The 26,637-nt window shown below is 50.7% G+C and overlaps 1 protein-coding gene across 1 annotated transcript in view; it reads right to left on the bottom strand.

Moving 5' to 3' along the window:
- PTPN9 (protein tyrosine phosphatase non-receptor type 9) overlaps positions 1–24,770 on the bottom strand; it is a 45,654-nt gene extending 20,884 nt beyond the window's left edge. Inside the window, exons 1-13 of the mRNA XM_061553323.1 lie at positions 24,556–24,770; positions 24,277–24,428; positions 18,495–18,619; positions 17,885–18,044; positions 17,521–17,616; positions 16,954–16,989; positions 15,897–16,100; positions 14,583–14,760; positions 14,056–14,130; positions 12,470–12,612; positions 10,505–10,651; positions 7,869–8,026; positions 5,817–5,945 (exon numbers count right to left, since the gene is read on the bottom strand). Of these exons, the coding sequence (XP_061409307.1) occupies positions 5,817–5,945; positions 7,869–8,026; positions 10,505–10,651; positions 12,470–12,612; positions 14,056–14,130; positions 14,583–14,760; positions 15,897–16,100; positions 16,954–16,989; positions 17,521–17,616; positions 17,885–18,044; positions 18,495–18,619; positions 24,277–24,428; positions 24,556–24,680 (1,728 nt within the window). The 5' untranslated portion in view covers positions 24,681–24,770. The remainder of the gene's footprint in view (positions 1–5,816; positions 5,946–7,868; positions 8,027–10,504; positions 10,652–12,469; positions 12,613–14,055; positions 14,131–14,582; positions 14,761–15,896; positions 16,101–16,953; positions 16,990–17,520; positions 17,617–17,884; positions 18,045–18,494; positions 18,620–24,276; positions 24,429–24,555) is intronic.
- Positions 24,771–26,637: the final 1,867 nt, after the last annotated feature.

Genomic DNA, 26,637 nt, shown 5'->3' with positions numbered 1-26,637 from the left:
AGTTTTCAGAAGATTTTAAATGTATTTTTCCCCTGGGCAACGCTGGGTATATCGAGTTTATACCACAAAGTCGTCGCCTGACAGAGTTGCGTGTCGAGGCCTAGTACCGTGCAGAGCCTCCGGCCTCGCCTAGATTGCCCACCCGGCTGAGGGTGGGTACTGGGGCCCTTACGCCCCCCCCCCCGCGCTACAATAATACTGTCTAATCGCTATAATTTTATTATCTACCGACCCTATAATAGTAAATTGCACACATTGGGGTGGAAGGGGAGTGAAGAGGACGTGAAACTTTGATGAATTTACCTCAGAGTCGCGTCTTAATGCATGCGCATATTTGTAACGGGAATTAAAAATGGCGTCCACCCCGCAGCGAAGTTGTTGCTACCCGTTGCCAGGGGCAACCGCCGTGGTCCGCGCCGGCCGGCAATATTAAATAAATAAATATATATTTATGTAACTAAATAAAGAGCAATCGCACTAAATCGATAATCGGTCCGATTTAAAGTTTAGAGACAAAAAATCGGAAAGACCTAAGTTTACCGCGGGCCGGGGGCGTGCCCACCTGCAAAATTTAATCTCGGCGAACCCCACGGTCCGAGAGCTAAATCCCCCGGAAGGGAGCGTACGCAGACGGACAAACAGACAGACAGACAGAGACAGACAGACAGACAAAAAATGAATTATATAGGTTAGATAACAAGGTCAATGCGATAGTTTTATATTTTTGAAAAATGTTAATTGAAGGGATGCATTGGTATGGGCGATAAGCATCTATTGAATATGGAAATAGGAAAAGTAGGTACCGTATGTTTAACTTCTTTCACACCGTACGTAGCCAATCGTGACAATCGGAGGTGTGGGGCAAGGACAGCAAACTAAATGAAAAAAGGTATTAGACCAGAGGACGCCTTTTGGCCTAACACCGTTTGAGACGAGGCTCAAAAGAAAGCTGTCTCTGGTGTGGACCAATCAGTTTCAAGGTCAATGCATCTATTATCAGAGTATGTTTTTTTTGCATTCTGACCACAAGTATTGTGGTTAATACAGACATGATTGCTCATAAAAAAAGGTTTCAATTTGGTGTTTTAACAACTTAACACCTGTTTTGTTGCCAGAAAAAAAGGGGGAAACCTATTCTTACATTTCTAAAGAAATTCGTTTTCAATTAAGATCTGAAACTGCATTGCTCGAGTGGGTTCCTAATATCGCAAAGAGCGTTCCAGACGGCCGGAGAAGCGCATCTAAAAGCATACGATGCAGTGACCGTCTTTGGTCGATGGTTAGCCAAAAGCCACTGTGAATATGACCGGAGTTTGCATGATGGTTTATGCCAGGGGTGGGCAAACTTTTTTCCTCGCGGGCCACAATGGGTTCTAAAATTTGACAGAGGGGCCGGGCCAGGAACAGATGGATGGAGTGTTTGTGTGAACTAATATAAATGACATGTAAAAATCATTACATGAAAGGATTTGGCCTTTAACAGGTAGCAAAGCATTTATTTGCAAGGCAATTTAACAAATTGCACGCACATGAACAATACAAAAACATGTCGTAACGTGACTGATCAAACATCATGAAAACATCTGAGGCCTGCGCCCAAACCAATTACCTCACTTGAACTTTATTATCTACATTAACAGGTTAGAGCAGCCACGCAGGCTGTGTGATGGAGATTTGGCTCCAACCTCGCTGCAGCAACACATAATCACTTTCAGTTTCAGTGGGAACAGTGTTGTTGATCTCCCATTTTTGCCAGTGCATCCAAGTCTGGAGTTATTTTGGTTGTGGCAATTCTCAGGATAGATCTGAGGTGCTGATCCGTTAACGTTGATCTGTGACGGGCTTTGTTGGCGTTCATGACGCTGAATGTCTGCTCACACACATAAGTCGAGCCAAACGAAGTCAGTATCTTCTGTGCAGTCCTCCGGAGGTTTGGAAACATGGCTCTGTTAAGTGAAGCATAAAAGTCATTCAGTTTAACAGAGTTGAACGTCTCCTTTAGGACGGAGTCAGACTGAAGATCTATCAGTTCCAACTGCAGCTCCTGTGGTGCTGTTTCAGGGTCTTGTAACAGGGGACAGGACACCAGCTGAAGTGACTGTTCAATTTTTCGAAATCAGAGAACCTATGGCAGAATTCTCCGTGCAGGTCCTCAAGTGATTTGCTGTATTTTTTTGCGTTTCGCGGTGCCTCTTCCTGCATGGCAAGTGTGGGGAAATTAGCGAAAGATTTGTTCGCAATTTGTCCGGAGAACAAAGTGAGCTGGATTTGAAGGCTTTCACATGTTTGTACATGTCGTGAACAAACTGATCTTTCCCCTGCAGTTTCACATTCAGCTCATTCATGTGTGAAAATATGTCCACTGCAAACGCAAAGTCACTAAGCCAGTTCTTGTCGCTTAGCTCAGGGAATTCGTCAGATTTCCCCATCAACTCCAAAAATGCGATAATATCTTCTTTCAGCTCCCACACTCGTTGTAACACTTTCCCCAAACTTAACCAGCAGACACGGGAGTGGTACAGCAAGTCCTGATGATCCGCATCAGTTTCCTCCAGGAACGTAATAAACTGACGGTGCTGAAGTCCCCTTGCTCGTATAAAGTTCACAAGTTTTACGACTGGATTCACGACACGATTAAGCTGCAATACAGACTTACACAGGGATTCCTGATGGATGATGCAGTGAAGGAAAATAAGATCCTGGACAGGATTTTCCTTTCACTTTATCCTGGATTCTTTTCAGCAGCCCAACATTTTTTACAGTTAAATTTGGCGATCCATCCGTTGTGACATTGACAAGTTTACTCCAAGGTAGCGTCATTCTTTCGATGACAGCAGATACCTGGTTATACAAGTCCTCTCCCCGCGTTGTTCCTTTCAGGGTCTCCATGGTCAAAAACTCCTCTGTTATCGAAAAATTGTCATCAATGCCTCGGATAAAAATGAGGAGCTGAGCAGTATCTTTTACGTCCGTACTTTCATCCAGTGCTAGTGAATATAATTCAAAGGAATCAGACTTTTTGTTTGACTGGCTATATTTTTATCAATCAGTTCCACACGGCGAGTCACAGTCCTGCGTGATAAACTGACTTTTTCAAATTTGCTTTTGATCTCTGGACACGAGATGTCTGCTGTCTGTACCATGTATTCTTTTACAAACTTGCCTTCGGAGAAAGTGGTAATGAGTGGTAATGTTGGTGAGAAGTTTTTAAAGAAAATTTAAATCGAAGTGAAGAAGGAAATTATTGAAAAGTTTGTATAATTAATGATTTTTCTAACGTTATGTTTTCTGTGCTTAAAACGCTTTGAAAAAACTGTGGGGTCTAGAACGGACTCGTGAAATTCGGAGAGAACTCGGAGTTAAGTTTTGTTGAATTACACAAAGCGTAACAGTTATGTATATAACTTTTGTTATATAAAATTCCTAGTAAGATATTAATTTTGTGATGTAGTCATACCCCTCCCCCTCATTCAAGCCGTAATTTAGAGAGCGAAAGCGCCGAGTACATAAATCGCTAACATAAGAACCCGTTAATCTCTTCTCGCATCATTCATACGATGATGCGGTGAAGTAAACGTTCATACGATATTACAGTGAATGCTTCCAAAAACAATACTTAATCCAAATATTACTGTTAACTTACTTTCAATAGAAACATGAATTGCTCATACGAATATTCTCTATCTCTCCCGGTCAAAGTGCGCCATCTAATGGGGAAATGGGGGCATTACAGGAGGAAGGTAAAATTTAATTGATTAATATTTGGACTTTACCGAAAGAACCAAGAAGATGAATCCCTGCAGTCACGAAAGCTTTAAATCGAAAAATGTTTGGACAAGTTCGGTGGGCCGGATTAAAAAGCCCAACGGGCCGTATACGGCCCGCGGGCCGTACTTTGCCCATGTCTGGTTTATGCTCATTGACGAGATCAGCATTGTGGTTCATTTGTGGCAAATATATATTACACCGCAGGGATATATGCCAATCGTTTTGCCCGTAGTGGACACTAATGGTATTTCCCAACCCAGATGGTATCAGACAGAATGCCTATTTATTGTAATGTCATGGAAAAGTTCAGGGCTGAATTAACTAGTTTCACACCCGGCACACCTCATCCAGTATATCTGGCACAGTCGACGTTTTAATAACACCGAGCTCGAGAAGAAATCGAGTGAGGACACACAGAAAAACCCTTTCACATCCCTCATTTTATGTGGAAACGAGTACACAGCCATGACGCGCGATGGTGGAAGTGGTTACCAGAGTTTCCCTTTCACGATTTCAGTGGCAACTCCACCGTGACTAAGCCTGGCTCCATCTCTCAGCATGGGGGGAGGGGGGGGGGGCAGAAGAGCTGTCATGTGGGAGACACCATAGCAATGATTCACCGCCAAGGAGAGTGAACCTGGATGGGCAAAAGGTGGGGCATGACCCACTAGGGCCCACCCCAAGTCTTCCTGAGTACTGGCCCTGACCGCGAGACGTGCGGCGAGGGTTGCGGTCCAGCCTCAACCATCACCGTCCCTCGACTCGGATAGCCGCCATGCTACATCCCAGCGGGGGGACGGTGCATTCGACAGCGGTGACTGCGGCAGTGGTGATGACACAAGACCGGCGTGGCGATGATCGTACGAACCCCAGCTCCATGATTCCGTGCGACTGGGTGATTTAGCCACCCCAAACCCCGCTGAGGACGGGAGGGAGGGGGACCTGATGGCACAGTCGGCGAAGGGAGCAGCCGGCCGTGCGAGCGGCGAGATGGGGGACGCAGGGAGCGTGAGGTTCGGCGTGTGCGGTGGCAATGCGGAGCCAAGCTGGGCGGCCAGCGGAGTGCCGATGTCCAGGGCCCAAGTCTCCATCATGTCCATCTCCCCATAGTGGCATTCGAGGACTATGGAGAAGGTCAGCGATCCCTGCGACAGACACGCGTTCACTCGGCTCATAGTGACCGCACCCGGTGACACAGCGCCCTGGGGCAGCGCCGTCAGTAGGGGCGGTGTGGGTTGGGTAGTTGTTGTGGGTGGAGTTGGCGGTGTGGGCGGTGTTGTTGGTGTGGTTGGTGCGGTTGATGTGCGCGGTGTGATTAGTGTGGGTGGTGTGGATGTAGTTGGCGGCATGAGCGGTATGGACGGTGTTGTTGGTGTGATTTGTGTGGGTTTTGTAGATGGTGTTGATGGTCCAATTGGTGTGTGCGGTGTAAATGGTGTGGGTGGTTTGATGGGTTTGGTTAGTGTGAGCAATGTGGTTGGTGTGGTGTGAGCGGTGTGGTTGGTGTGGTGTGAGCGGTGTGGTTGGTGTGAGCGGTGTGGTTGGTGTGGTGTGAGCGGTGTGGTTGGTGTGAGCAATGTGGTTGGTGTGGTGTGAGCGGTGTGGTTGGTGTGGTGTGAGCGGTGTGGTTGGTGTGAGCAATGTGGTTGGTGTGGTGTGAGCGGTGTGATTGGTGTGGTTGGTGTGAGCGGTGTGGTTGGTGTGATTGGTGTGGTGTGAGCGGTGTGGTTGGTGTGAGCAATGTGGTTGGTGTGAGCGGTGTGGTTGGGTGGTTAGTGTGAGTGGTGTGGTTGTTTTGGTTGGAGGGAGCGGTGTGGGCGGTGTGGTCTGTGTGGTTTGTGTGAGCGGTGTGGTTGGGTGTTTAATATGAGCAGTATGGTTACTTTGGCTGGTCTGAGGGGTATGGTTGGTGTGGGCAGTGTGGTTGGTGTGAGCGGTGTGGTTGGGTGGTTAGTGTGAGTGGTGTGGTTGTTTTGGTTGGAGGGAGCGGTGTGGGCGGTGTGGTCTGTGTGGTTTGTGTGAGCGGTTTGGGCAGTGGGTGTGCTCACCCGCAGGTGCTGCAGTCCTGTGACACGTGTGGAGAAGCACGGCTCTGCCGGGCGGTGAGGTACCGATCCCTCGCTGCCGGACACCTCCAGGCTACTCAGATTGCTTATCTTAGCATCCACTTCCAGCTCCTGCCATAAACGTCCACGTGTGCATGTGTGTGCGTGTGTGGGCGTGCGTGAGGAGCAGTAGTGTAGCAGTTAGCGTAATGCACTACGAACTTGGCGACCCGAGTCTTATTCCAGCACCAATGACTATTAACTGAGCTGGTCTTGGGCCTCCCCTAGAACGAACTCAAAATGAGTACCTGGTGCGGTGTGTAAACATCACCACTGGGGAGACAAAGGCGGCCAGGCGTGGTGCTAGCCACCCACCCCCTTGTGTGTCATGCTGGCCTTCATAGGTGCAAACTAACATAACCTGCCCCAAGAGTCTGTTAAAGGCTACACGGGAGATCTTTGTCTGTGCGTGTGGATTTACATGTGACGAAGTCACTATTATTCTGACTCCCTGGATCCTGTCCTGATGGCGTCAGATGCAGTTTCACGTGAAGCATCTCGTATCGAATCGCTGCTAAATATGGCCGTGAGGATTGCCCTCTCACCGGTGAGTGAGCTGAAACAATCATAACCGGCGACCCGTTGTCACATCAATTGTGCACCACGCAGCAACTGAATTTGGCCAGATCATTACGAGGCCCAATCCAAACATCTATTCTGGATTAGTAACCTAAGTCACTACACAGCGATGTTCCAGTAGATTTGTGTAACCAGGTGAGAGCTCAAGAGACCAGGAAGAGCCTCATTTGCAAGAGTGGCCTGGGGAATTTGTCTGCTGCCAGTCTGTGTAAAGGTGGACAATCCAGTAGATCAACGATTATCCGGATGCTTCGGGGGGAAGGGGGAGCCAGATTTTCAAAAAATCCAGATATATAATCACATCATGATTTAATATAGCTTTTTTTGCACATTCTTGTCTAACATTATGCTTAGGGTGTTGTGTATATGCTTTTTAGAGTTTTAAATTAGTTTCCTATTTGAAATTGGCATAAATAAACATACGAATAGACAATAATAAATATCCTCCTGTAAAAAGTTACTGCATTTACTATACCGTACTTACCACACCAATCTCGAAGACTCTGCATGGAGTAATGTATGTAGTGGGCTGTTTCAAAAACCACTCATCTGACGATCGCTTGACTGATGCAGCCTTTAGATCGGTGCTCCGGTGAACGCCGAATTACATGCACTTTTCGCCGGATTGCACAAAAAAATTTCTGTTTTAATTTCTGTACCTATTTTTCATGAAACATTTATATACGTGCAGTATTTTCATTGCTTAAGTTGTATGTAGTGTATAATGTACTGTTTATATTTGACATTTAAATCAAGCATTGTTACTTTTTTTGTCACGCACATGGCGTCGATCGCCGGACTGGTACAACCTTTGGAGCGGTTTTGCCGGTTTTGCCTGATGGGCCTGGGACCGCCGGATAATGTTGGAAGCTGAATAATAAGACACCAGATAATCGATCATCAACTGTAATTCTGTCTGGTGGTGTCTGGTGAAGTGCTGTCATAGCCATGATTCACAATGGCCTACCAGGTGCTGGTCCTCAAAGCAGAATGGTCACGAGTTGTGTTTTTGATAGAGCCGCCCGCCTGTACACCGGGGCATCTCAGAGCAATTAACATCTAGTAATCTCAACACATCTCAAAGGGAATCCCCAGTGGCCATTAGGAGGCTATGATTGCTGCTGTGTGTGATCCCAACCGCGTAATTTTCAGTCTAATTTTTGAATTTGGTAAATTTGGACTGTGACCCTGGCACACAATCGCCTTCTCTTGTGAATAACATCACGGGATCCTGAACGTCCACGGTGAAGCAGACGGCGCGGAGTATTATTGCAGTTAATACACAACCGCAGTACTAGTCAGGGTGGCTGCCGGAATCAAACCGTGTAGCTCTTCAACATGCGGGGAACACGCTGCTGTGTTGCCGGGTTGCCGCGTGGCCGCTCGGCGCATGCGAGTGGCCGTCACACTACTCACGTCCGGCAGGTCGGTGACATATGCGCGGCACGAGACCACGCCGGCGCCGCGCTCCAGGACGCGTGCGTAGATCATCAGTACGTTGGAGAACTCGGCAGCAAAGCCCAGGTGCACAAGGCAGCCCGAGTCAAACTCGCGCGTGCGGTTGGGGGGTAGCTCTGAGGGCACCGTGAGGGGCATGGGAGTCAGTGACAGAGGAGAATCTCAAAGGGGGGGGGGGCAAGCGGTTTTCAAATTTAAAGCTTTTAATTGGAGCTCTACACCAATAAATAACAAACATACATTGTTGCATTCTTTCTGGTTGAAGGCTCTACCAGGTGCTGCCTGTTTAATCTCATCTATGCTGTGTTCAACCACCACCCTGCAGGTCACAGCAAGACACCCACTCATCCAACAACAACAACCACCATTCGCCACTAATTGGCGGTGACGTCACCACGGCGCTTGTGCCAGGCTAAGTGCACGTTGAGGCCACGTGAAGTGTCGAACGCCCGCTGGCAGTAGGTTACGGGGCAGATCCAGGTGCCCCGGGTCGACTGACTGAGATGACTGGCCGATCCACCACCTGTACCCCCTACTGTGCCAACTTGCTCTACTTTAGCCACCCGGTGCTCCACTCGTTGTTGTGAGCATCACTTCTCCACCCTCCGTTGTTGTTGGAGGGCGACTGCCTCCAACTGCCCAGTAGCATCCTTCACGACCCTCCTCCACAGAGGCCGATCTTGGCACCGCTGGTACCAGTCATCGGCAAGTCCACTCAGCTCCACATCCTCCTGTACTATATCACTCCATCTCTTCTCTAGCCCGTGCCGCACCCGTTTAGCCCCCTCAATCTGGCCGAACAAAAGCTGTTTAGGCATGCGGTGGCTGGGCATGCGGGCTACATGACCCAGGCAACGCAGCCTTGCCCGCCGGAGGAGCTCACCGATGGGACTTTTCCAGATCTTTCAAGGATTTGTGAGCTCCTCACACAACCCAACCTGGTTAAACCCAGGATGGATCATAGGCAGGCCAGCCTAAATGTTTCTAACCGGTGAAGATGTTCCATTAGGGGGGTCCACGTTTCGCAAGCGTAGATAAGGTAGGGCATAACTGTGGCCGAGAAGACCTGAAGCTTCATGTGGAGCGACAGACCAGCTAGCTTCCACACATTATGCAACTGATGAAAAGATAATGCCGCTCGACTGATTCGGAGTGAGACCTCTGCTGTCAAACGGAGCCGCTCATGAGCACACTGCCCAGGTATGGGAAGCTTTCCACTCTCTCCACAACTGCCCCATCACCAATTGGGAGTTGTGGGGGTGGAGTGTCCAATGGTACAAAATACCCAGGCAGGTGCTTAGTTTTGGTGGGGCTAATGATAAGGCCCCACCTCTTAGTGGCATGCTCCAGGTTCAGCAGCAGCGCCTCAACTCCTCCTCTGAGTGAGCAGAAATTACCAGATCATTGGCATACATAACATGGTTAACCAATAGGGAGCCATCCCTTGACCGCACCTGGGCATTGATCAGCCTCCCATTGCATCTGTACCAGATGGAAATTCCTCCAGTACAGCAATCAAAGTCTTCACAAACTACGTGGTCGAAATAGATGTTAAATAATGTAGGAGCCAGAGGACATCCCTGTCGCACCCCAAGGTGAACAGGGAATGGCTCCGACTCCCGGCCACGTAGTTTTACCCGGGCCTGCTCACCATCATGAAGGTCCTTAATGATTGTGAGCAGAGAGTCAGGGACTCCGAAAGCACGAAGAACAACCCAGATCCCAGGCCTACTGATGGTATCATAGGCCTTGACCAGATCAATAAAGCAGAGATGTAAGTCTTGTTACAATTCCCTACATCTGTGCAGGACCGCCCTTTCCTGAAACCACATTAGGGCTCTGCAAGCCTCTCCTCAGCGTGCCTGGAAAGGCGATGTTGAATAATTCTTGCCAGGACCTTTCCCGGAACATTGAGGAGTGAGATGCCCCTGTAGTTGTTACAGTCTGTGCGGTCCCCCTTCTTAAAGAGGGGGACCACCAGAGCATCCTTCCAATCCTGAGGAACCCGTCCAGTGGTCCAGACTGTTGTTATGATGTCATGTAGGGCAGTCTGTGCACAAACGCCACCCTCCCTCAGCATTTCGCTTGGGAGATCATCTCTGCCCGGTGCCTTTCCTGGTCTCAGACTCTGGATCGCCTTCAGGACATCCTCAACAGATGACATCTCAGCCAGCCACTCACAGAGGGTGATTTCTTCCTCCAATATTTGAGGCACCGCACTCACTCATCCAATCATTTACTCACCCACACACTCACTCGACTACTCACTCACCCACTCACTGGCACCATCACTCACTCACCAACTCACTCACCCCCTCCTTCACCGATTCACCGACTATCCCACTCACTCTCTCACTTACTCACCACACTGCAGGTCACCTCACTTCTGTTCCTTCCCTTGAACTGCTTCACTGTGGAATTCCCTTCCATTATCTCTTTCCCAAGCTCTTGTCATAACTAACCTTGCTCAAGTCAAAAAACGTGTAACACTCTTCTCTATTAAAACTGTGATGGTGCTATCTGTTGCTGGCTGCTTGACGTTGTGAGTCCCTGGGCCTGCGCTAGGCCACTGTGCTCTAAAACGCGCATGGTACCGTGCGCCTGCGCCCAGCGTTGGTAGATGGAGCGCGCAGGGAAGCCCTGGGCAGGTCTGCGGGGGTCGGTGAGGGCACGCCGCTCAGACAAGCTGCTCCGGATCTCCAGCGCCTGCCTCCCGCGTGCCAGGTTACAGCGGCCCATGTCTGCACGCATGCAGAGAAGGAGATCCCCACCTAAAGCCTGAACAAACCTTGGTGAGCGAGTGACTATGAAGCCCAACACGGCGCACGAGGGAGCGGTGTGGTCGGCACCACGCACAGGCGCATATCTATCCAGATACAGGCAGGCAATCCCCAATTTTACGACGTTACAATGCGTCCCTGGAAACCCCGTCGTAAATCAGACCCTATTCCTGGTGGTCCGCCTCTTAAGAAGGGGGACCGCACAGACTGTAACAACTATTCCCATCGACAGTCAAAACAGTAGAAACATACTTTTTCCTTTTATCAGCAATATTTAACAGGGGTTAAGAGGTAAAAAATCTACAAAAACACTTGAGAATAACAAAAGCTCCATGCCAAGTCACATCGGAAAGCAGACCAACTCTGTTCAAATGTGTTCAGAGTCACGTCGGAAGATGCGTCGTCAATCATGTTTTTGCATCATAAATCGAACCATGATGGCATTATATAACGTCGTGAATGTGGATCGTCGTAAACCGGAGACCACCTGTACTAAGGCTGAGTCAACCTCGGGGAGGCCCAGGACCTGTTCAGATATTCGTCACCGATGTTAGTCGTGAGCGGGAATTGTTGTGGAGAAGATAAGTAACAAAATCAATAAACAGACAATTGCCAGCCTCCTTCACATAGCTCATCTATTGAGTTACATTCTACATGATGACAACAATGATTGCTTTGCGTTGTGTGTTGTAAATTATTTGGGTCTTTCAGTAAAGTCATGTAGGTAGGTTCAAATTAATACAAATAAAATAAGCAAAAAAAACTAAGACGTTTTGATCGCAACACAAGCAGTCGTCATCAGGCGGAGAGAAAAGGGGGGTAAGCCTCGAATGCAACTGTTTAGAAAGGTTTAAAAGTGGGCGTAGCCCAAGTGTAGTTTTGCATTGAACTCGGACCCATATCTACCAGAAAGGATCCTTACCTATAAACAACTGGCAATTCACCAGCATTGGTTCAAGCATGCCTGACTGCTGAGGAGACATTGAATGGCAAAACTAGTCCAGAGTTTGCTTGTGTTGAACCAATGATGCTGGAATTATGCACTGAGGGGATGTGTAGAAAAAAACGAGAATATTTTTTGCGTGGAGGGACTGAAATGGGACGTAATCAGGCACCTCATCTGCTTGTTGATTGTGTGGTAGCTGGGGCGAGGACGAGGAGAGCAGATCGAGTGCCACACGGGCACGGAGGAGGTGGATGCAGCGACTTCCAGTGTGAAAGTGGATGCATGTTCACATGCATGTATACGCGTGTGTGTGGGAAGCGGTAGTGTAGTGGTTAGTGCGCTGCGCTACGAACCCGGCGGCTGGAATTCGATTCCCGCTCATGGCCAGCACCAGTGGCGATTATATGAACCAGTCCTAGGCCTCCCCTAGGTCGACTCAGCTTCAAATGATTACCTGATGCGGTGTGTAAAAATCATTACCACTGCGGAGACAAAGGTGGTCAGGCATGGTGCTGGACACCCACCCCCTCGTGTACCATGTCAGTCTTCGCAGGTGCCCGTTAACAGAACTTGCCCCAACAGCCTGTTAAGGCTATACAGAGGATCTTGTCTTTGTTAGCATGCACTCAAAGTGCACCTGTCCTGGCACAAGTGCCGTGGTGACGTCACCGCCATTTAGTGGCGATTGGCGGCTGTTGTCATGTGTGTCCACCCTTATAGGGTCCCCTGACTTTGTGTGTCCAGGCCCTGGTGTGGGCTGATCATGAGGATCGGTGAGTGAGCAGTCAGTTCTAGAGTACCGGGGGGCACTTGCCCGTGGCACTGCACCGTACCTTCGGCGACGCTATCCAGCATCGCCGTCACCTTGCGGTCCTCCAGCAGCCGCTCCTTGAGGAAGCGCATGAAGAGGCCATTTGCCACGCCGGCCTTCTCCCCTGGACCCACGTCCAGCTCGTAGGCCTCTGCATCCTGGCAGCTAGCACATGGGAGGGAAGGTGACCACATGCAACTCTGTTAATGCCCCCAATGCCTGAAATTCCAATTCGTCAAAAATGTCCATGGTTACTTTCCCCAATGTGTGGTCGAGCTTTCGATTCTGCATGATAACTTCAGCAGTTGCACTTGCCTGTTGACTCAATGCAATAAGCACCCTGAATCCAGGCTGATAGTTCTGTAACCAGTGACGAACTTATGGGTATTATTTTTATAATTACTTTATTTGTTAAATGGGTTGTTCGACAAACTGTATACTTGCTAGATTTGCAATGTGACGACTTAGTGTTATTTTGCCGTGCGATTTCATTGGCCCATTTGGGACTGGGTCCAAAAAACAAATTGGCCGGTGAGGAAGAATCTTTGGGGCTGCCGAATATGAGGACTTAATGCCAACTGAGATAGTAAATAAGCAATGACGTGCACACATTAGAGGTAATACTGTAAAATTATTGAATTTTACAACATCTATTCTTTTTACTCTGATCACATTTGCAATTTCCCCACACAAACCAGCCCATTGACCTACGGAATGGACTGGCTCACCGGGCATTTGCCTAGACTGCCCTTTGGCCAGTCTGGGCAAATGTAACGTAATTGTAGCGTAATTGTAACTTAATGTGACTTAATTCTACTGTGAACGGAATTTTGTCAGAGCCGACTTTCATTACAGTACATTTACTAAATGTGATATTGTTAATGTTGTACACTGTTTTTAATTGTTTACTTAATGCACTTTTTTTATCTGAATTCTATTTGGTCTTGACTCATTGGTTGTCTTTGCTCTGATTCTATTTGCTTCATTGCTGTACTGTACTCTTTTGTCACTGTGGTGACCCAGGTCATTTTGCAAATGAGACTTATCCTTACACATAATTTGAAACTTGAACCCTTTCCTTAAGCAGGAGCATTTGCCGTCATAGATCACCCTAGGGTCACCACCTGTCTGGGTCGGACTTAGATACGAGGCTCCGATTTGGCATCTGTGTTCTGGTGGTAGCAACTGATTTGTACTGAGATCTGGCACCGGGATTGCTGTGTTGGACTCTCTTGCAGTGACTACGCAGCTCTGGTAGACCCAAGCCGACAGAGATAATTGTCCGGTTTGCTCTGTGGTTGGGAAGGGGCCAACTCTAGTTCCTACGTTTCACGACACTCCCCTCAATGTGTTCCCCTCCGTAAGTAGCCCCCTCCCGTGTTCCTCCCCTGCCATGACTGCACTCCTGTAACTGGCTTTCGCACCTATGACTGCCCTCCCCTCCCGTGACGGTTCTCATGTGACTGCTCTCCTATGACTGCATGCACTCCCCTCCCATGACCACTCTCACGTCTGCCCTCCCCTCCCGTGACTGCTCTGTATCTGCCCTCCCCTGCCGTGACTGCTCTCCCATCACTGCACGTACTCCCCTCCCGTGACCATTCTCACGTGGCGTATCCAAACACGATGTTGGCCGTCACCTCCAGTGTCTCCACGGGTGGCACCGTGCACTCATGCACGTTGCTGCACCCCACACACACAGGGCACCGCACACCAAACGAAACACACCACACCACACCGCACAGTGTTTAGTGCACTGTGCTAGAAACCAGGCGACCCAGGTGCAATTCCTTGTCATGCCCAAATTTAGTTACAAATATCTGAAATGGTCTCCCCTATGTCAACTCAGCCTTAAATGAATACCTGATGGCAAAGTGTAAACATCGGCACTCTGAAGACAAAGGCGGCTAGGCGTGGTGCTGGCGACCCTCCTCATTTGCACGCTGGCATTAACAGCTGCTTGCTAACAGCACTTGCCCCAACAAGTCTGTTGCTTTGTATATTGTGTGTATGGGTGTATATGGGATTTATGGGTGAAACATAAAACACTAAACAATGACCCAGAAACACGATTCCCGTCGGGTCACAAATCACCGCACCGGACAAATGAGATGGCACCACTGCGGCGCACGTACCGCTTGCGGCACATGTCGAGCAGCAGCACGTTGAGGCCGGTGCGCCGGGCCTGCATGCCCCGCAGGATGGTGGTAGCGCTGAGCGCGTGCTCGCTTAGGTAGGGCCTCGGCGCATCCACGGGGACCAGATAGCTCTGCCCATAGTTCTCAAAGCCGTGACCCGCGAAGTAGAGCAGACCTGTCAGCATGGAGACGCGAATTATCATTCTGCGTAAAGTATATATGTTGAACTTCTTTCGCATGGTACGTAGCCAACTATGCAAATCGAAGATGCGAAGGAAGGACAACAAACTAAAAAGAAAAGAAATTAGTTTTCAATCTAGATTTGAAAGTGCATCGCTCCAGTGGCTTCTTAATATCAGAGAGAAGAGCATTCCAGACAGCTGCAGAAGCGCATTTGAAAGCGCATGATGCAGTGCCCATCTTTGTTTGATGGTTAGCCAAAAGCCTCTGCGAGAATGACCGGAGTTAGCATGATGGTTTATGTTCCTTGATGAAATCAGCAAGATTTTGTGGTTCATTTGTGGCAAGCACATTGTGTGTAATGAGTGCGACCTTATAAGTGCCATGTAGTTCTGCGTTAAACTCAGGCCCGTATCTTAAACAAAGGGTCCATGCCTATCCTATATGTCAGTTCACCAGCATTGGTTCAAGCACACCTTACTCTGCTAATGAGAAACTAAGTTTGAAGTTAATTTGTGTAACCAGGTGAGACCTCAAGAGACCAGGATGAGTCACATTTACACGAGTGACCTGGGTCACCGCAATGACAAAAGAAAAACAAAAACAGTACAGCAATGAAGCAAGTAGAAATCAGAGCAAAATCAATTGTATCCCATGACATTGCACAAACACAAATCTATGTTTAATAATAAATTCCCTGTAGCATGAGTCGGCATGAGAAGATTGTGCTTTGACTGATCACAGCATAAGTACAATGTGAATTTACAGAAATATGAACGAGATACAGGGTGACTATTGTACTCATGTGTGAACAGATGAGGGAATACGAGCCAAATGCAAATCCTTAGTGATTGTCAAAATCTGTCCAGAGTTTGCTTGTGTAAAGGAAGAGGCATCGTCTGCTTATTCATCGTGTTACTTATATTCTCCACAGCGACACGAGTGATGGCTTCGTGTTGTGTGTTGCATAACACATGTTGCAGGGTGTCACTGTCCTGGGTGCCAGCATTAGAAATGCAGGGTGTCACTGTGCCTGGTGCACTGTGTCACTGTGCTGGGTGGAGCTGTGCCGTGTGTCAGAGTTGGTGCTGACGGGTGCTGCTGCAGGGTGCTGCCGCAGGGCGCACACACCGTACACGCCCTCGTCCAGCAGCTCAAGGAATCGCGCCACGGCCAGCCGCATGTGTTGGAGGTCGAGGTCAATGAGGGTCACGACCCGGAAGTCGAGCACGCGGAGCAACGACGTGAGGTCACGGGCGTCGACCAGGGGGGCGCGGAGGGCGGTGTGGTTTCGGTAACTCAAGTTGCCGATCACCAGCGCCACCTTCTCCGTTGCTGTGATGACAAAAGAAATGCGCACGCAATGAGCCGCTGCTGCTGCAGGCCTAGTAGAGATGGCATTGTAGTGGCATTCAAATGTACGCCGCGCAACCAGGTGGGCAGCACTGAAGAGACCTGGATTAGTTTCATGTGCAAAACAAATAAAATAAAATACAGCAATGATGCAAATGGGAAATCGGAGCAAAAATAACTATTGGACAAACATAAATCAGCGTTCATAATCAACATTTTTGGGTTAGATCGCGATCTAACCCAAAAAGTTGATTATGAATAATATTGGTTGCAAAAGCCTACGTGTTAAACATAAATCAGTGTTACATAATAATTCTCTGCAGCGCAAGTTGGATCCGGCAGATTGTGTTTAGACCAATTACAGCACAATTACAATTAACTTAAAGAAGCATTAAACAGACGTAGGGTGTCTACGGTATTGTGCTAATTTGTACACAAACAAGGACATAAGAGTCAAATACAGTGCCTATAGCAGTAACGTGGAAGTCTTCACAGCTGGAGGTAGGATTTATTATTGATTTCCTAGTTAGACCACGTGACGATCTGGCCAGATGTGGTCGTATGGACCAGCCGCCACCTGATGCAGCCAAATACAATTGTCAGAGAACAGAGAATCGTTCTTTAGCTCACGGGTGAGTGAACTGACACAAAAGTGAGTGGTGCACATTAAGCAGTTTGCAGATGTGACAACTATATCTGTTTGGCTGTGCCGGGTGATGGAGGGTTTACACGATAACATTTGGCCAGATTACGTGGCCTAGTACAAAAAATCTGTTTGAATATAAACACAATCCAACATGCACTGCATCTTACAATGACACGAACTAAACCTTACCATAAAACGTGGTCTGGAAGGAACTTGACTCCGCATCTGAAAGTATAGGAACCATTAATTAACCAATGCTGGTACTGCCAAATATTATAGGCAACGGTCTTCTCTGTTAGTTATGGGTCATAGTTCAACCCAAAATTAAACAATACAAAGAACAGAATAATTACTAGGATCATTGTAGGGAATATAACAAAATAAGTAAGCAGACAATACGTCTCCTGTTCACCATGCAAAGGATCAAGCAAGCCCAACTGCTATTGAGACACCAAATGTCAAAACCCGTCCAGCATTGGTGTTGGTGTTGAACCAATGCTGCTGAAATGATGCAACTATGGAAGGCCGCGTGACTGATAGGATGTGTACAAAATACTTAAAATGTTTACGTGGAGAGACAAACAAGGGAAGCAGGCGAATTGTCTGCCTCCGCAACCACGCTATCGCAAATGGAGGTCGCGGATATGGTGGTAGGCTGCGCATTACTGAAGGAGCCTCATGCTGCAGACTGTGCGACACTGGGGCTATGTTGCGCAAAGCTGCTCTGACAGTGGGGTGCAACCTGGCGGATTGTACCGAGGGGTAAGAAGGGCGACTGTGAGGGGCTCTGGGGACCCCAGGCCTGCGTGGCCCCCGTGGCCTCCGAGTGCTCCACAGGACCAGGTCTTTTCTCTGCATGCGCACACACAAAGACAAACGTCATGTTAGCTAGCACCTATTTAGGTTGACACTAAGTTGACACGAGGAGGAGGTTGGTCAGCTTCATGCCTGGCCACCTTTGTCTCCCTCGTGCTTATGTTTTCACACAGCACCGGGTACTCATTTCGGACCGAGTCCGACGAAGGGGAGGCCCAGGCCGGAGTTCAGATGTTTTGCACTGGTGTTGGCAGTGAGTGGGAACTGAACTTGGGTCGCCGGGTTCGTAGTGCTGCGCTCTAACCGTGGCAATGACCTGGCGTCGTTTGGTCGCCCAGCACCCTCAGCCTGATCCAGTCGGTGAAGCCGTAGCTGACTTCGTTGTGAACGCGGCATGTGTAGTGACCGGCGTCACGCGGCAACACGGACGCCAGCAGCAGCTCAGGGCCCACGGCGTCCGGGATCTGACGAGGCAAAGGGGTCGGCAACAGTGAAGTTCATATATGGGAAGGGGGAGGCATTGTCTGCGTATTCATTGTGTTACTTATATTATCCACAACGACGCTCATGATTATCTTGTGTTGTGGCAGTTCACCAGCGTTGGCTCAAGCAAGTCTGACTCTGCTGATGAGACACTGAATGTCAAAACCGGTGCAGAGTTGAACCAACGCGGCTGACATGAAGCACTCCCAGAAGGGAGGTCGTGTGGCTGATGGTACGTGTACTAAACACTGTACTTGTATTTTGTGGAGGGGCAGCTATGGTAAGGAGGGGGCGTCTTGTTTGCTCGCCCGTGTTGTGATTTCTGCGTGTCGGTGCGCACGTTGGCGTTCATCCGTGGCGTACCGCAAACACCTTGGCAATGCAATCATGCGCAGTGCGGTGGACACACGTGGTGCCAACGTGGGACTCGCCTCGTGTTTGCCGTGGAACCAGGTGAACCGTGGTGGAGGGTTGCCACGTGCAAGGCACCCCAGAGTGACGGACTCTCCCCGCCAGGCCTGCTGTGACTCCGAGCACCACTCCACAAACACCGGTTCTATCGGTACGCAGCCACGCACGGCACGCAAGCTTCACTCGTCTATCCCTCCACCTGTCACAATGTCATCTCGTCCACAGTGTTCAACCACGAGCACTGCAGGTCACAGCAATACACTCCCTCAAACGCTGACTCGCTCGCTCTCCCACCCACTCACTCACCCACTCATTCACTCACCCACCTACACACTCACCCACTCATTCACTCACCCACGGACACACTCACCCACTCATTCACTCACCCACCTACACACTCATCCAGCATCACTCACCCCACCTACACACTCACCCACCTACACCTCACCCACCTACACACTCACCCACCTACACACTCACCCACTCATTCACTCACCCACCTACACACTCACCCACCTACACACTCACCCACCTACACACTCACCCACCCACCTACACACTCACCCACTCATTCACTCACCCACCTACACACTCACAAACCTACACACTCACCCACTCATTCACTCACCCACCTACACACTCACCCACCTACACACTCACCCACCTACACACTCACCCACCTACACACTCACCCACCTACACACTCACCCACCTACACACTCACCCACCTACTCACCCACCTACACACTCACCCACCTACACACTCACCCACCTACACACTCACCCACCTACACACTCACCCACCTACACACTCACCCACCTACACACTCGCCCACCTACACACTCGCCCACCTACACACTCACCCACTCATTCACTCACCCACCTACACACTCATCACTCATTCACTCACCCCTACCACTCACCCACTCCACACTCACCCACCTACACACTCACCCACCTACACACTCACCCACTCAGTCACTCACCCCAACCTCTACACACTCACCCACCTACACACTCACCCACCTACACACTCACCCACCCACCTACACACTCACCCACTCATTCACTCACCCACCTACACACTCACAAACCTACACACTCACCCACTCATTCACTCACCACCTACACACTCACCCACCTACACACTCACCCACCTACACACTAGCCCACCTACACACTCGCCCACCTACACACTCACCCACTCATTCACTCACCACCTACACACTCATCCACTCATTCACTCACCCACCTACACACTCACCCACCTACACACTCACCCACCTACACACTCACCCACACTACACACTCACCCACCTATCACTCACCACCTACACACTCACCCACCTTACACACTCACCCACCTACACACTCCCAACCCACCTACCCACACTACAACCTACACTCACCCACATCACTCACCCACCTACACACTCACCCACCTACACACTCACCACCTACACACTCACCCACCTACACACTCACCACCTACACACTCACCCACCTACACACTCACCCACCTACAAACTCACCCACCTACACACTCACCACCTACACACTCACCCACCTACACACTCACCCACCTACTCACCCACCTACACACTCACCCACCTACACACTCACCCACCTACACACTCGCCCACCTACACACTAGCCCACCTACACACTCGCCCACCTACACTCACCCACTCATTCACTCACCCACCTACACACTCACCCACCTACACACTCACCCACCTACACACTCACCCACCTACACACTCACCCACCTACACACTCATCCACCTACACACTCACCCACCTACACACTCACCCACCTACACACTCACCCACCTACACACTCACCCACCTACACACTCACCCACCTACACACTCACCCACCTACACACTCACCCACCTACACACTCACCCACCCACCTACACACTCACCCACCCACCTACACACTCACCCACCTACACACTCACCCACCTACACACTCACCCACAACACATCACCCACCTACACACTCACCCACCTACACAATCACCACCTACACACTCACCCACCTACACACTCACCCACCAACACACTCACCCACCTACACACTCACCCACCTACACACTCACCCACCTACACACTCACCCCACCTACACACTCACCCCCCACACCACACCACTACACACCACCTACACACTCACCCACCTACACACTCACCCACCTACACACTCACCCACCTACACACTCACCCACCTACACACTCACCCACCCCTACACACTCACCACCTACACACTCACCCACCTACACACTCACCCACCACCACACTCACCCAATACACTCACCACCTACCCCCCACACTCACCCACCTACACACTCACCCACATACACACTCACCACCTACACACTCACCCACTCACCCACCTACACACTCACCCACACTACACACTCACCCACCTACACACTCACCCACCTACACACTCACCACCTACACACTCACCCACCTACACACCTCACCCACCAAACACACTTCACCCACCTACCCACTCACCCACCTACACACTCACCCACCTACACACTCACCCACCTACACACTCCACCCACTACACACTCACCCACTCATTCACTCACCCACCTACACCACTCACCCCACCTACACACTCACCCACCTACACACTCACCCACCTACACACTCACCCACCTACACACTCACCACTCATTACACTCACCCACCTACACACTCACCCACCTACACACTCACCCCCTACATCACTCACCACCTACACACTCACCCACCTCATCACTCACCCACCTGACACACTCACCCAACCTACACACTCACCCACATCATTCACTCACCCACCTACACACTCACCCACCTACACACTCACACCACTCATAACTCACCCACCTTACACACTCACCCACCTACACACTCACCCACTCATTAACTCACCCACCTACACACTCACCCACCTACACACTCAACCACCTACACACTCACCCACCTACACCTCACCCACCTACACACTCACGCACCTACACACTCACACACCTACACACTCACCCACCTACACACTCACTCACCTACACACTCACACACCTACACACTCACCCACCTACACACTCGCCCACCTACACACTCGCCCACCTACACACTCCCCACTCATTCACTCACCCACCTACACACTCACCCACCTACACACTCACCCACCTACACACTCACCCACCTACACACTCACCCACCTACACACTCACCCACCCACCTACACACTCACCCACCTCACACCCCCACCTACACATCACCCACCTACACACTCACCCACATACACACTCACCCACCTACACACTCACCCACCTACACACTCACCCACCTACACACTCACCCACCTACACTCACCCACCTACACACTCACCCACCTACACACTCACCCACATACACACTCACCCACCTACACACTCACCCACCTACACACTCACCCACCTACACACTCACCCACACACTCACCCACCTACACATCACCCACCTACACACTCACCCACCTACACACTCACCCACTCATTCACTCACCCACCTACACACTCACCCACCTACACACTCACCCACCTACACACTCACCCACCTACACACTCACACACTCATTCACTCACCCACCTACACACTCACCCACCTACACACTCACCCACTAATTCACTCACCCACCTACACACTCACCCACCTACACACTCACCCACCTACACACTCACCCACTCATTCACTCACCCACCTACACACTCACCCACCTACACACTCACCCACCTACACACTCACCCATCTACACACTCACCCACCTACACACTCACCCACCTACACACTCACCCACCTACACACTCACCCACTCATTAACTCACCCACCTACACACTCACCCACCTAACCTCACCCCCCACCTACACACTCACCCACCTACACACTCACCCACCTACACACTCACCCACCTACACACTCACCTCCCCACCTACACAACTCACCCACCTACACACTCACCCACCTACACACTCACCCACCTACACACTCACCCACCTACACACTCACCCACCTACACACCCACCCACCTACACACCCACCCACCTACACACTCACCCACCTACACACTCACCCCACCTACACACTCACCCACACGTACACACTCACCCACTACACACTCACCCACCATTCACTCACCCACCTACACACTCACCACCTCATTCACTCACCCACTCATTCACTCACCATCAATTCACTCACCCACCTACACACTCACCCACCTACACACATCACCAACCTACACACTCACCCACCTACACACTCACCCAGCTACACACTCACCCACCTACACACTCAACCACCTACACATCACCACCTACACACTCACCCACCTACACACTCACCCACCTACACACTCACCCACCTACACACTCACCCACCTACACACTCACCCACCTACACACTCACCCACCTACACACTCACCCACTCATTCACTCACCCACCACCCACTCACCCCTACACCCACCTACACACTCACCCACCTACACACTCACCCACCTACACACTCACCCCACTCATTCACTCACCCACCTACACACTCACCCACCTACACACTCACCCACTCATTCACCTCACCCACCTACACATTCACCCACCCTACACCACTCACCCCACCTACACACTCACCCACCTACACACTCACCCACCTACACACTCACCCACCCTACACACACTCACCCACCTACACACTCACCCACCTACACACTCACCCACCTACACACTCACCCACCTACACACTCACCCACTCATTCACTCACCCACTCATTCACTCACCCACTCATTCACTCACCCACCTACACACTCACCCACCTACACACTCACCCACCTACACACTCACCCACCTACACACTCACCCACCTACACACTCACCCACCTACACCAGTCACCCACCTACACAATCACCCCACCTACACAATCACCACCTACCCACTCACCCACCTACACACTCACCCACCTACACACTCACCCACCTACACACTCACCCACTCATTCAATCACCCACCTACACACTCACCCACCTACACACTCACCCACTCATTCACTCACCCACCTACACACTCACCCACCTACACACTCACCCATCATTCATCATCCACCTACACACTCACCCACTCATTCACTCACCCACCTACACACTCACCCACCTACACACTCACCCACCTCACACTCACCCACTCATTCACTCACCCACCTACACACTCACCCACCTACACACTCACCCACCTACACACTCACCCACCTACACACTCACCCACCTACACACTCACCCACCTACACACTCACCCACCTACACACTCACCCACCTACACACTCACCCACCTACACCCACCCACCTACACACTCACCCCACCTCACACTCACCCACCTACACCTATCACCCACCTACACACTCACCCACCTACACACTCACCCACCTACACACTCACCCACCTACACCACTCACCCACCCACACACTCACCCACTCATTCACTCACCCACCTACACACTCACCCACCACCACTCACCACCCACACACTCACCCACCCACACACTCACCCACCCACACACTCACCCACCCACACACTCACCCACCCACACACCCACCCACACACTCACCCACCCACACACTCACCCACCTACACACTCACCCACTCAACCATTCTGTATTGTAGACCACCAAACTTCCTCCCTCACACTGCTCCCACTTGTAAATCAAGCAGCCATGCCAGAAGGTCCCCTGTGCCAGAAGGTCAACAACAACAACTGTGGCACGGACTCACCCTGCCCGAGGGCCCTGGCCGCGTCGTCGTGTCCCATGGCCCCCAGGGCCCCCAGGGCCCGTGCCAGATCGGACACCCGCACCCCGCGGGCCCCCAGAGCCGACAGGAGGCGCGCCGAGGGGCCCGGCTCGCCGATCTCCAGTTCGTCCTCCCTGCGCAGACGCCGACACTCGACTCAGAGGAGCTCAACGTCGATACATCAAACCATGGTGGCGATGCCAGCAGGGGGGGCATACACACGTCACCACGGAGGGGACCCCGAGGCGCAGGGCTGCCTACCGGAGGCTGTGAGCGCGGGCGAGGCCTCGCCAGCCCCGGCCCCCGTTCGCGTCGAGGAGCGCGCAGAGCCGCGCAGCGACTCCCGGGGAGAGGCCGTCCAGCCCGGCCGCGTCACTCAGCTCCATGGGACACCCTCACGGGCGGGAAGGGCAGCGAGGGGCAGCCAGGGGCAGCTAGAGACACGAAGAGTGGGAGGGGGGAAGCGAGGGGGTCGACAGGAGTCGTTTCCGCGTTGCGGCTTCTCACCGCGGCCTCAGAGCGCGGCCTCGTGGCAACAGCGCGCCACTACCCACTGCGCCAACATTGCTCCTGTATTAACAGTGGAACTAACACTACCCACTGCGCCAACATTGCTCCTGTATTAACAGTGGAACTAACACTACCCACAGCGCCAACATTGCTCCTGTATTAACAGTGGAACTAACACTACCCACAGCGCCAACATTGCTCCTGTATTAACAGTGGAACTAACACTACCCACTGCGCCAACATTGCTACTGTATTAACAGTGGAACTAACACTACCCACTGCGCCAACATTGCTCCTGTACTAACACTGGAACTAACACTACCCACAGCGCCAACATTGCTCCTGTATTAACAGTGGAACTAACACTACCCACAGCGCCAACATTGCTCCTGTACTAACACTGGAACTAACACTACCCACAGCGCCAACATTGCTCCTGTATTAACAGTGGAACTAACACTACCCACAGCGCCAACATTGCTCCTGTACTAACACTGGAACTAACACTACCCACAGCGCCAACATTGCTCCTGTATTAACAGTGGAACTAACACTACCCACAGCGCCAACATTGCTCCTGTACTAACACTGGAACTAACACTACCCACAGCGCCAACATTGCTCCTGTACTAACACTGGAACTAACACTACCCACAGCGCCAAAATTACTCCTGTACTAACACTGGAACTAACACTACCCACAGCGCCAACATTGCTCCTATACTAACACTGGAACTAACACTACCCACAGCGCCAACATTGCTTCTGTACTAACACTGGAACTAACACTACCCCCAGCGCCAAAGTTACTCCTGTACTAACACTGGAACTAACACTACCCACAGCGCCAACATTGCTCCTGTACTACCATTTGAACTAACACTACCCCAAGCGCCAACGTTGCTCCTGTACTAACACTGGAACTAACACTACCCACAGCGCCAACATTGCTCCTGTACTAACACTGGAACTAACACTACCCACAGCGCCAACATTGCTCCTGTACTAACACTGGAACTAACACTACCCACAGCGCCAACATTGCTCCTGTACTAACACTGGAACTAACACTACCCACAGCGCCAACATTGCTTCTGTACTAACACTGGAACTAACACTACCCACAGCGCCAACATTGCTCCTGTACTAACACTGGAACTAACACTACCCACAGCGCCAACATTGCTCCTGTACTAACACTGGAACTAACACTACCCACAGCGCCAACATTGCTCCTGTACTAACACTGGAACTAACACTACCCACAGCGCCAACATTGCTCCTGTACTAACACTGGAACTAACACTACCCACAGCGCCAACATTGCTTCTGTACTAACACTGGAACTAACACTACCCCCGGTGCCAAATTTACTCCTGTACTAACACTGGAACTAACACTACCCACAGCGCCAACATTGCCTCTGTACTAACACTGGAACTAACACTACCCCCAGCGCCAACGTTGCTCCTGTACTAACACTGGAACTAACACTACCCACAGCGCCAACATTGCTTCTGTACTAACACTGGAACTAACACTACCCCCAGCGCCAACGTTACTCCTGTACTAACACTGGAACTAACACTACCCCCAGCGGCAACGTTACTCCTGTACTAACACTGGAACTAACACTACCCCCAGCGCCAACGTTACTCCTGTACTAACACTGGAACTAACACTACCCCCAGCGCCAACGTTACTCCTATACTAACACTGGAACTAACACTACCCACAGCGCCAACGTTGCTCCTGTACTAACACTGGAATTAACACTACCCACAGTGCCAACATTGCTCCTGTACTACCATTGGAACTAACACTACCCCAAGC

The sequence above is a fragment of the Lethenteron reissneri genome, chromosome 18, assembly GCF_015708825.2.
Source record: "Lethenteron reissneri isolate LAM-NWPU_2019-01 chromosome 18, ASM1570882v1, whole genome shotgun sequence".
In the NCBI taxonomy this organism is placed as follows: Eukaryota; Metazoa; Chordata; class Hyperoartia; order Petromyzontiformes; family Petromyzontidae; genus Lethenteron; species Lethenteron reissneri.
Note: the sequence above shows the minus strand (reverse complement) of the source record. Positions and strands in the feature narration are given on the sequence as shown.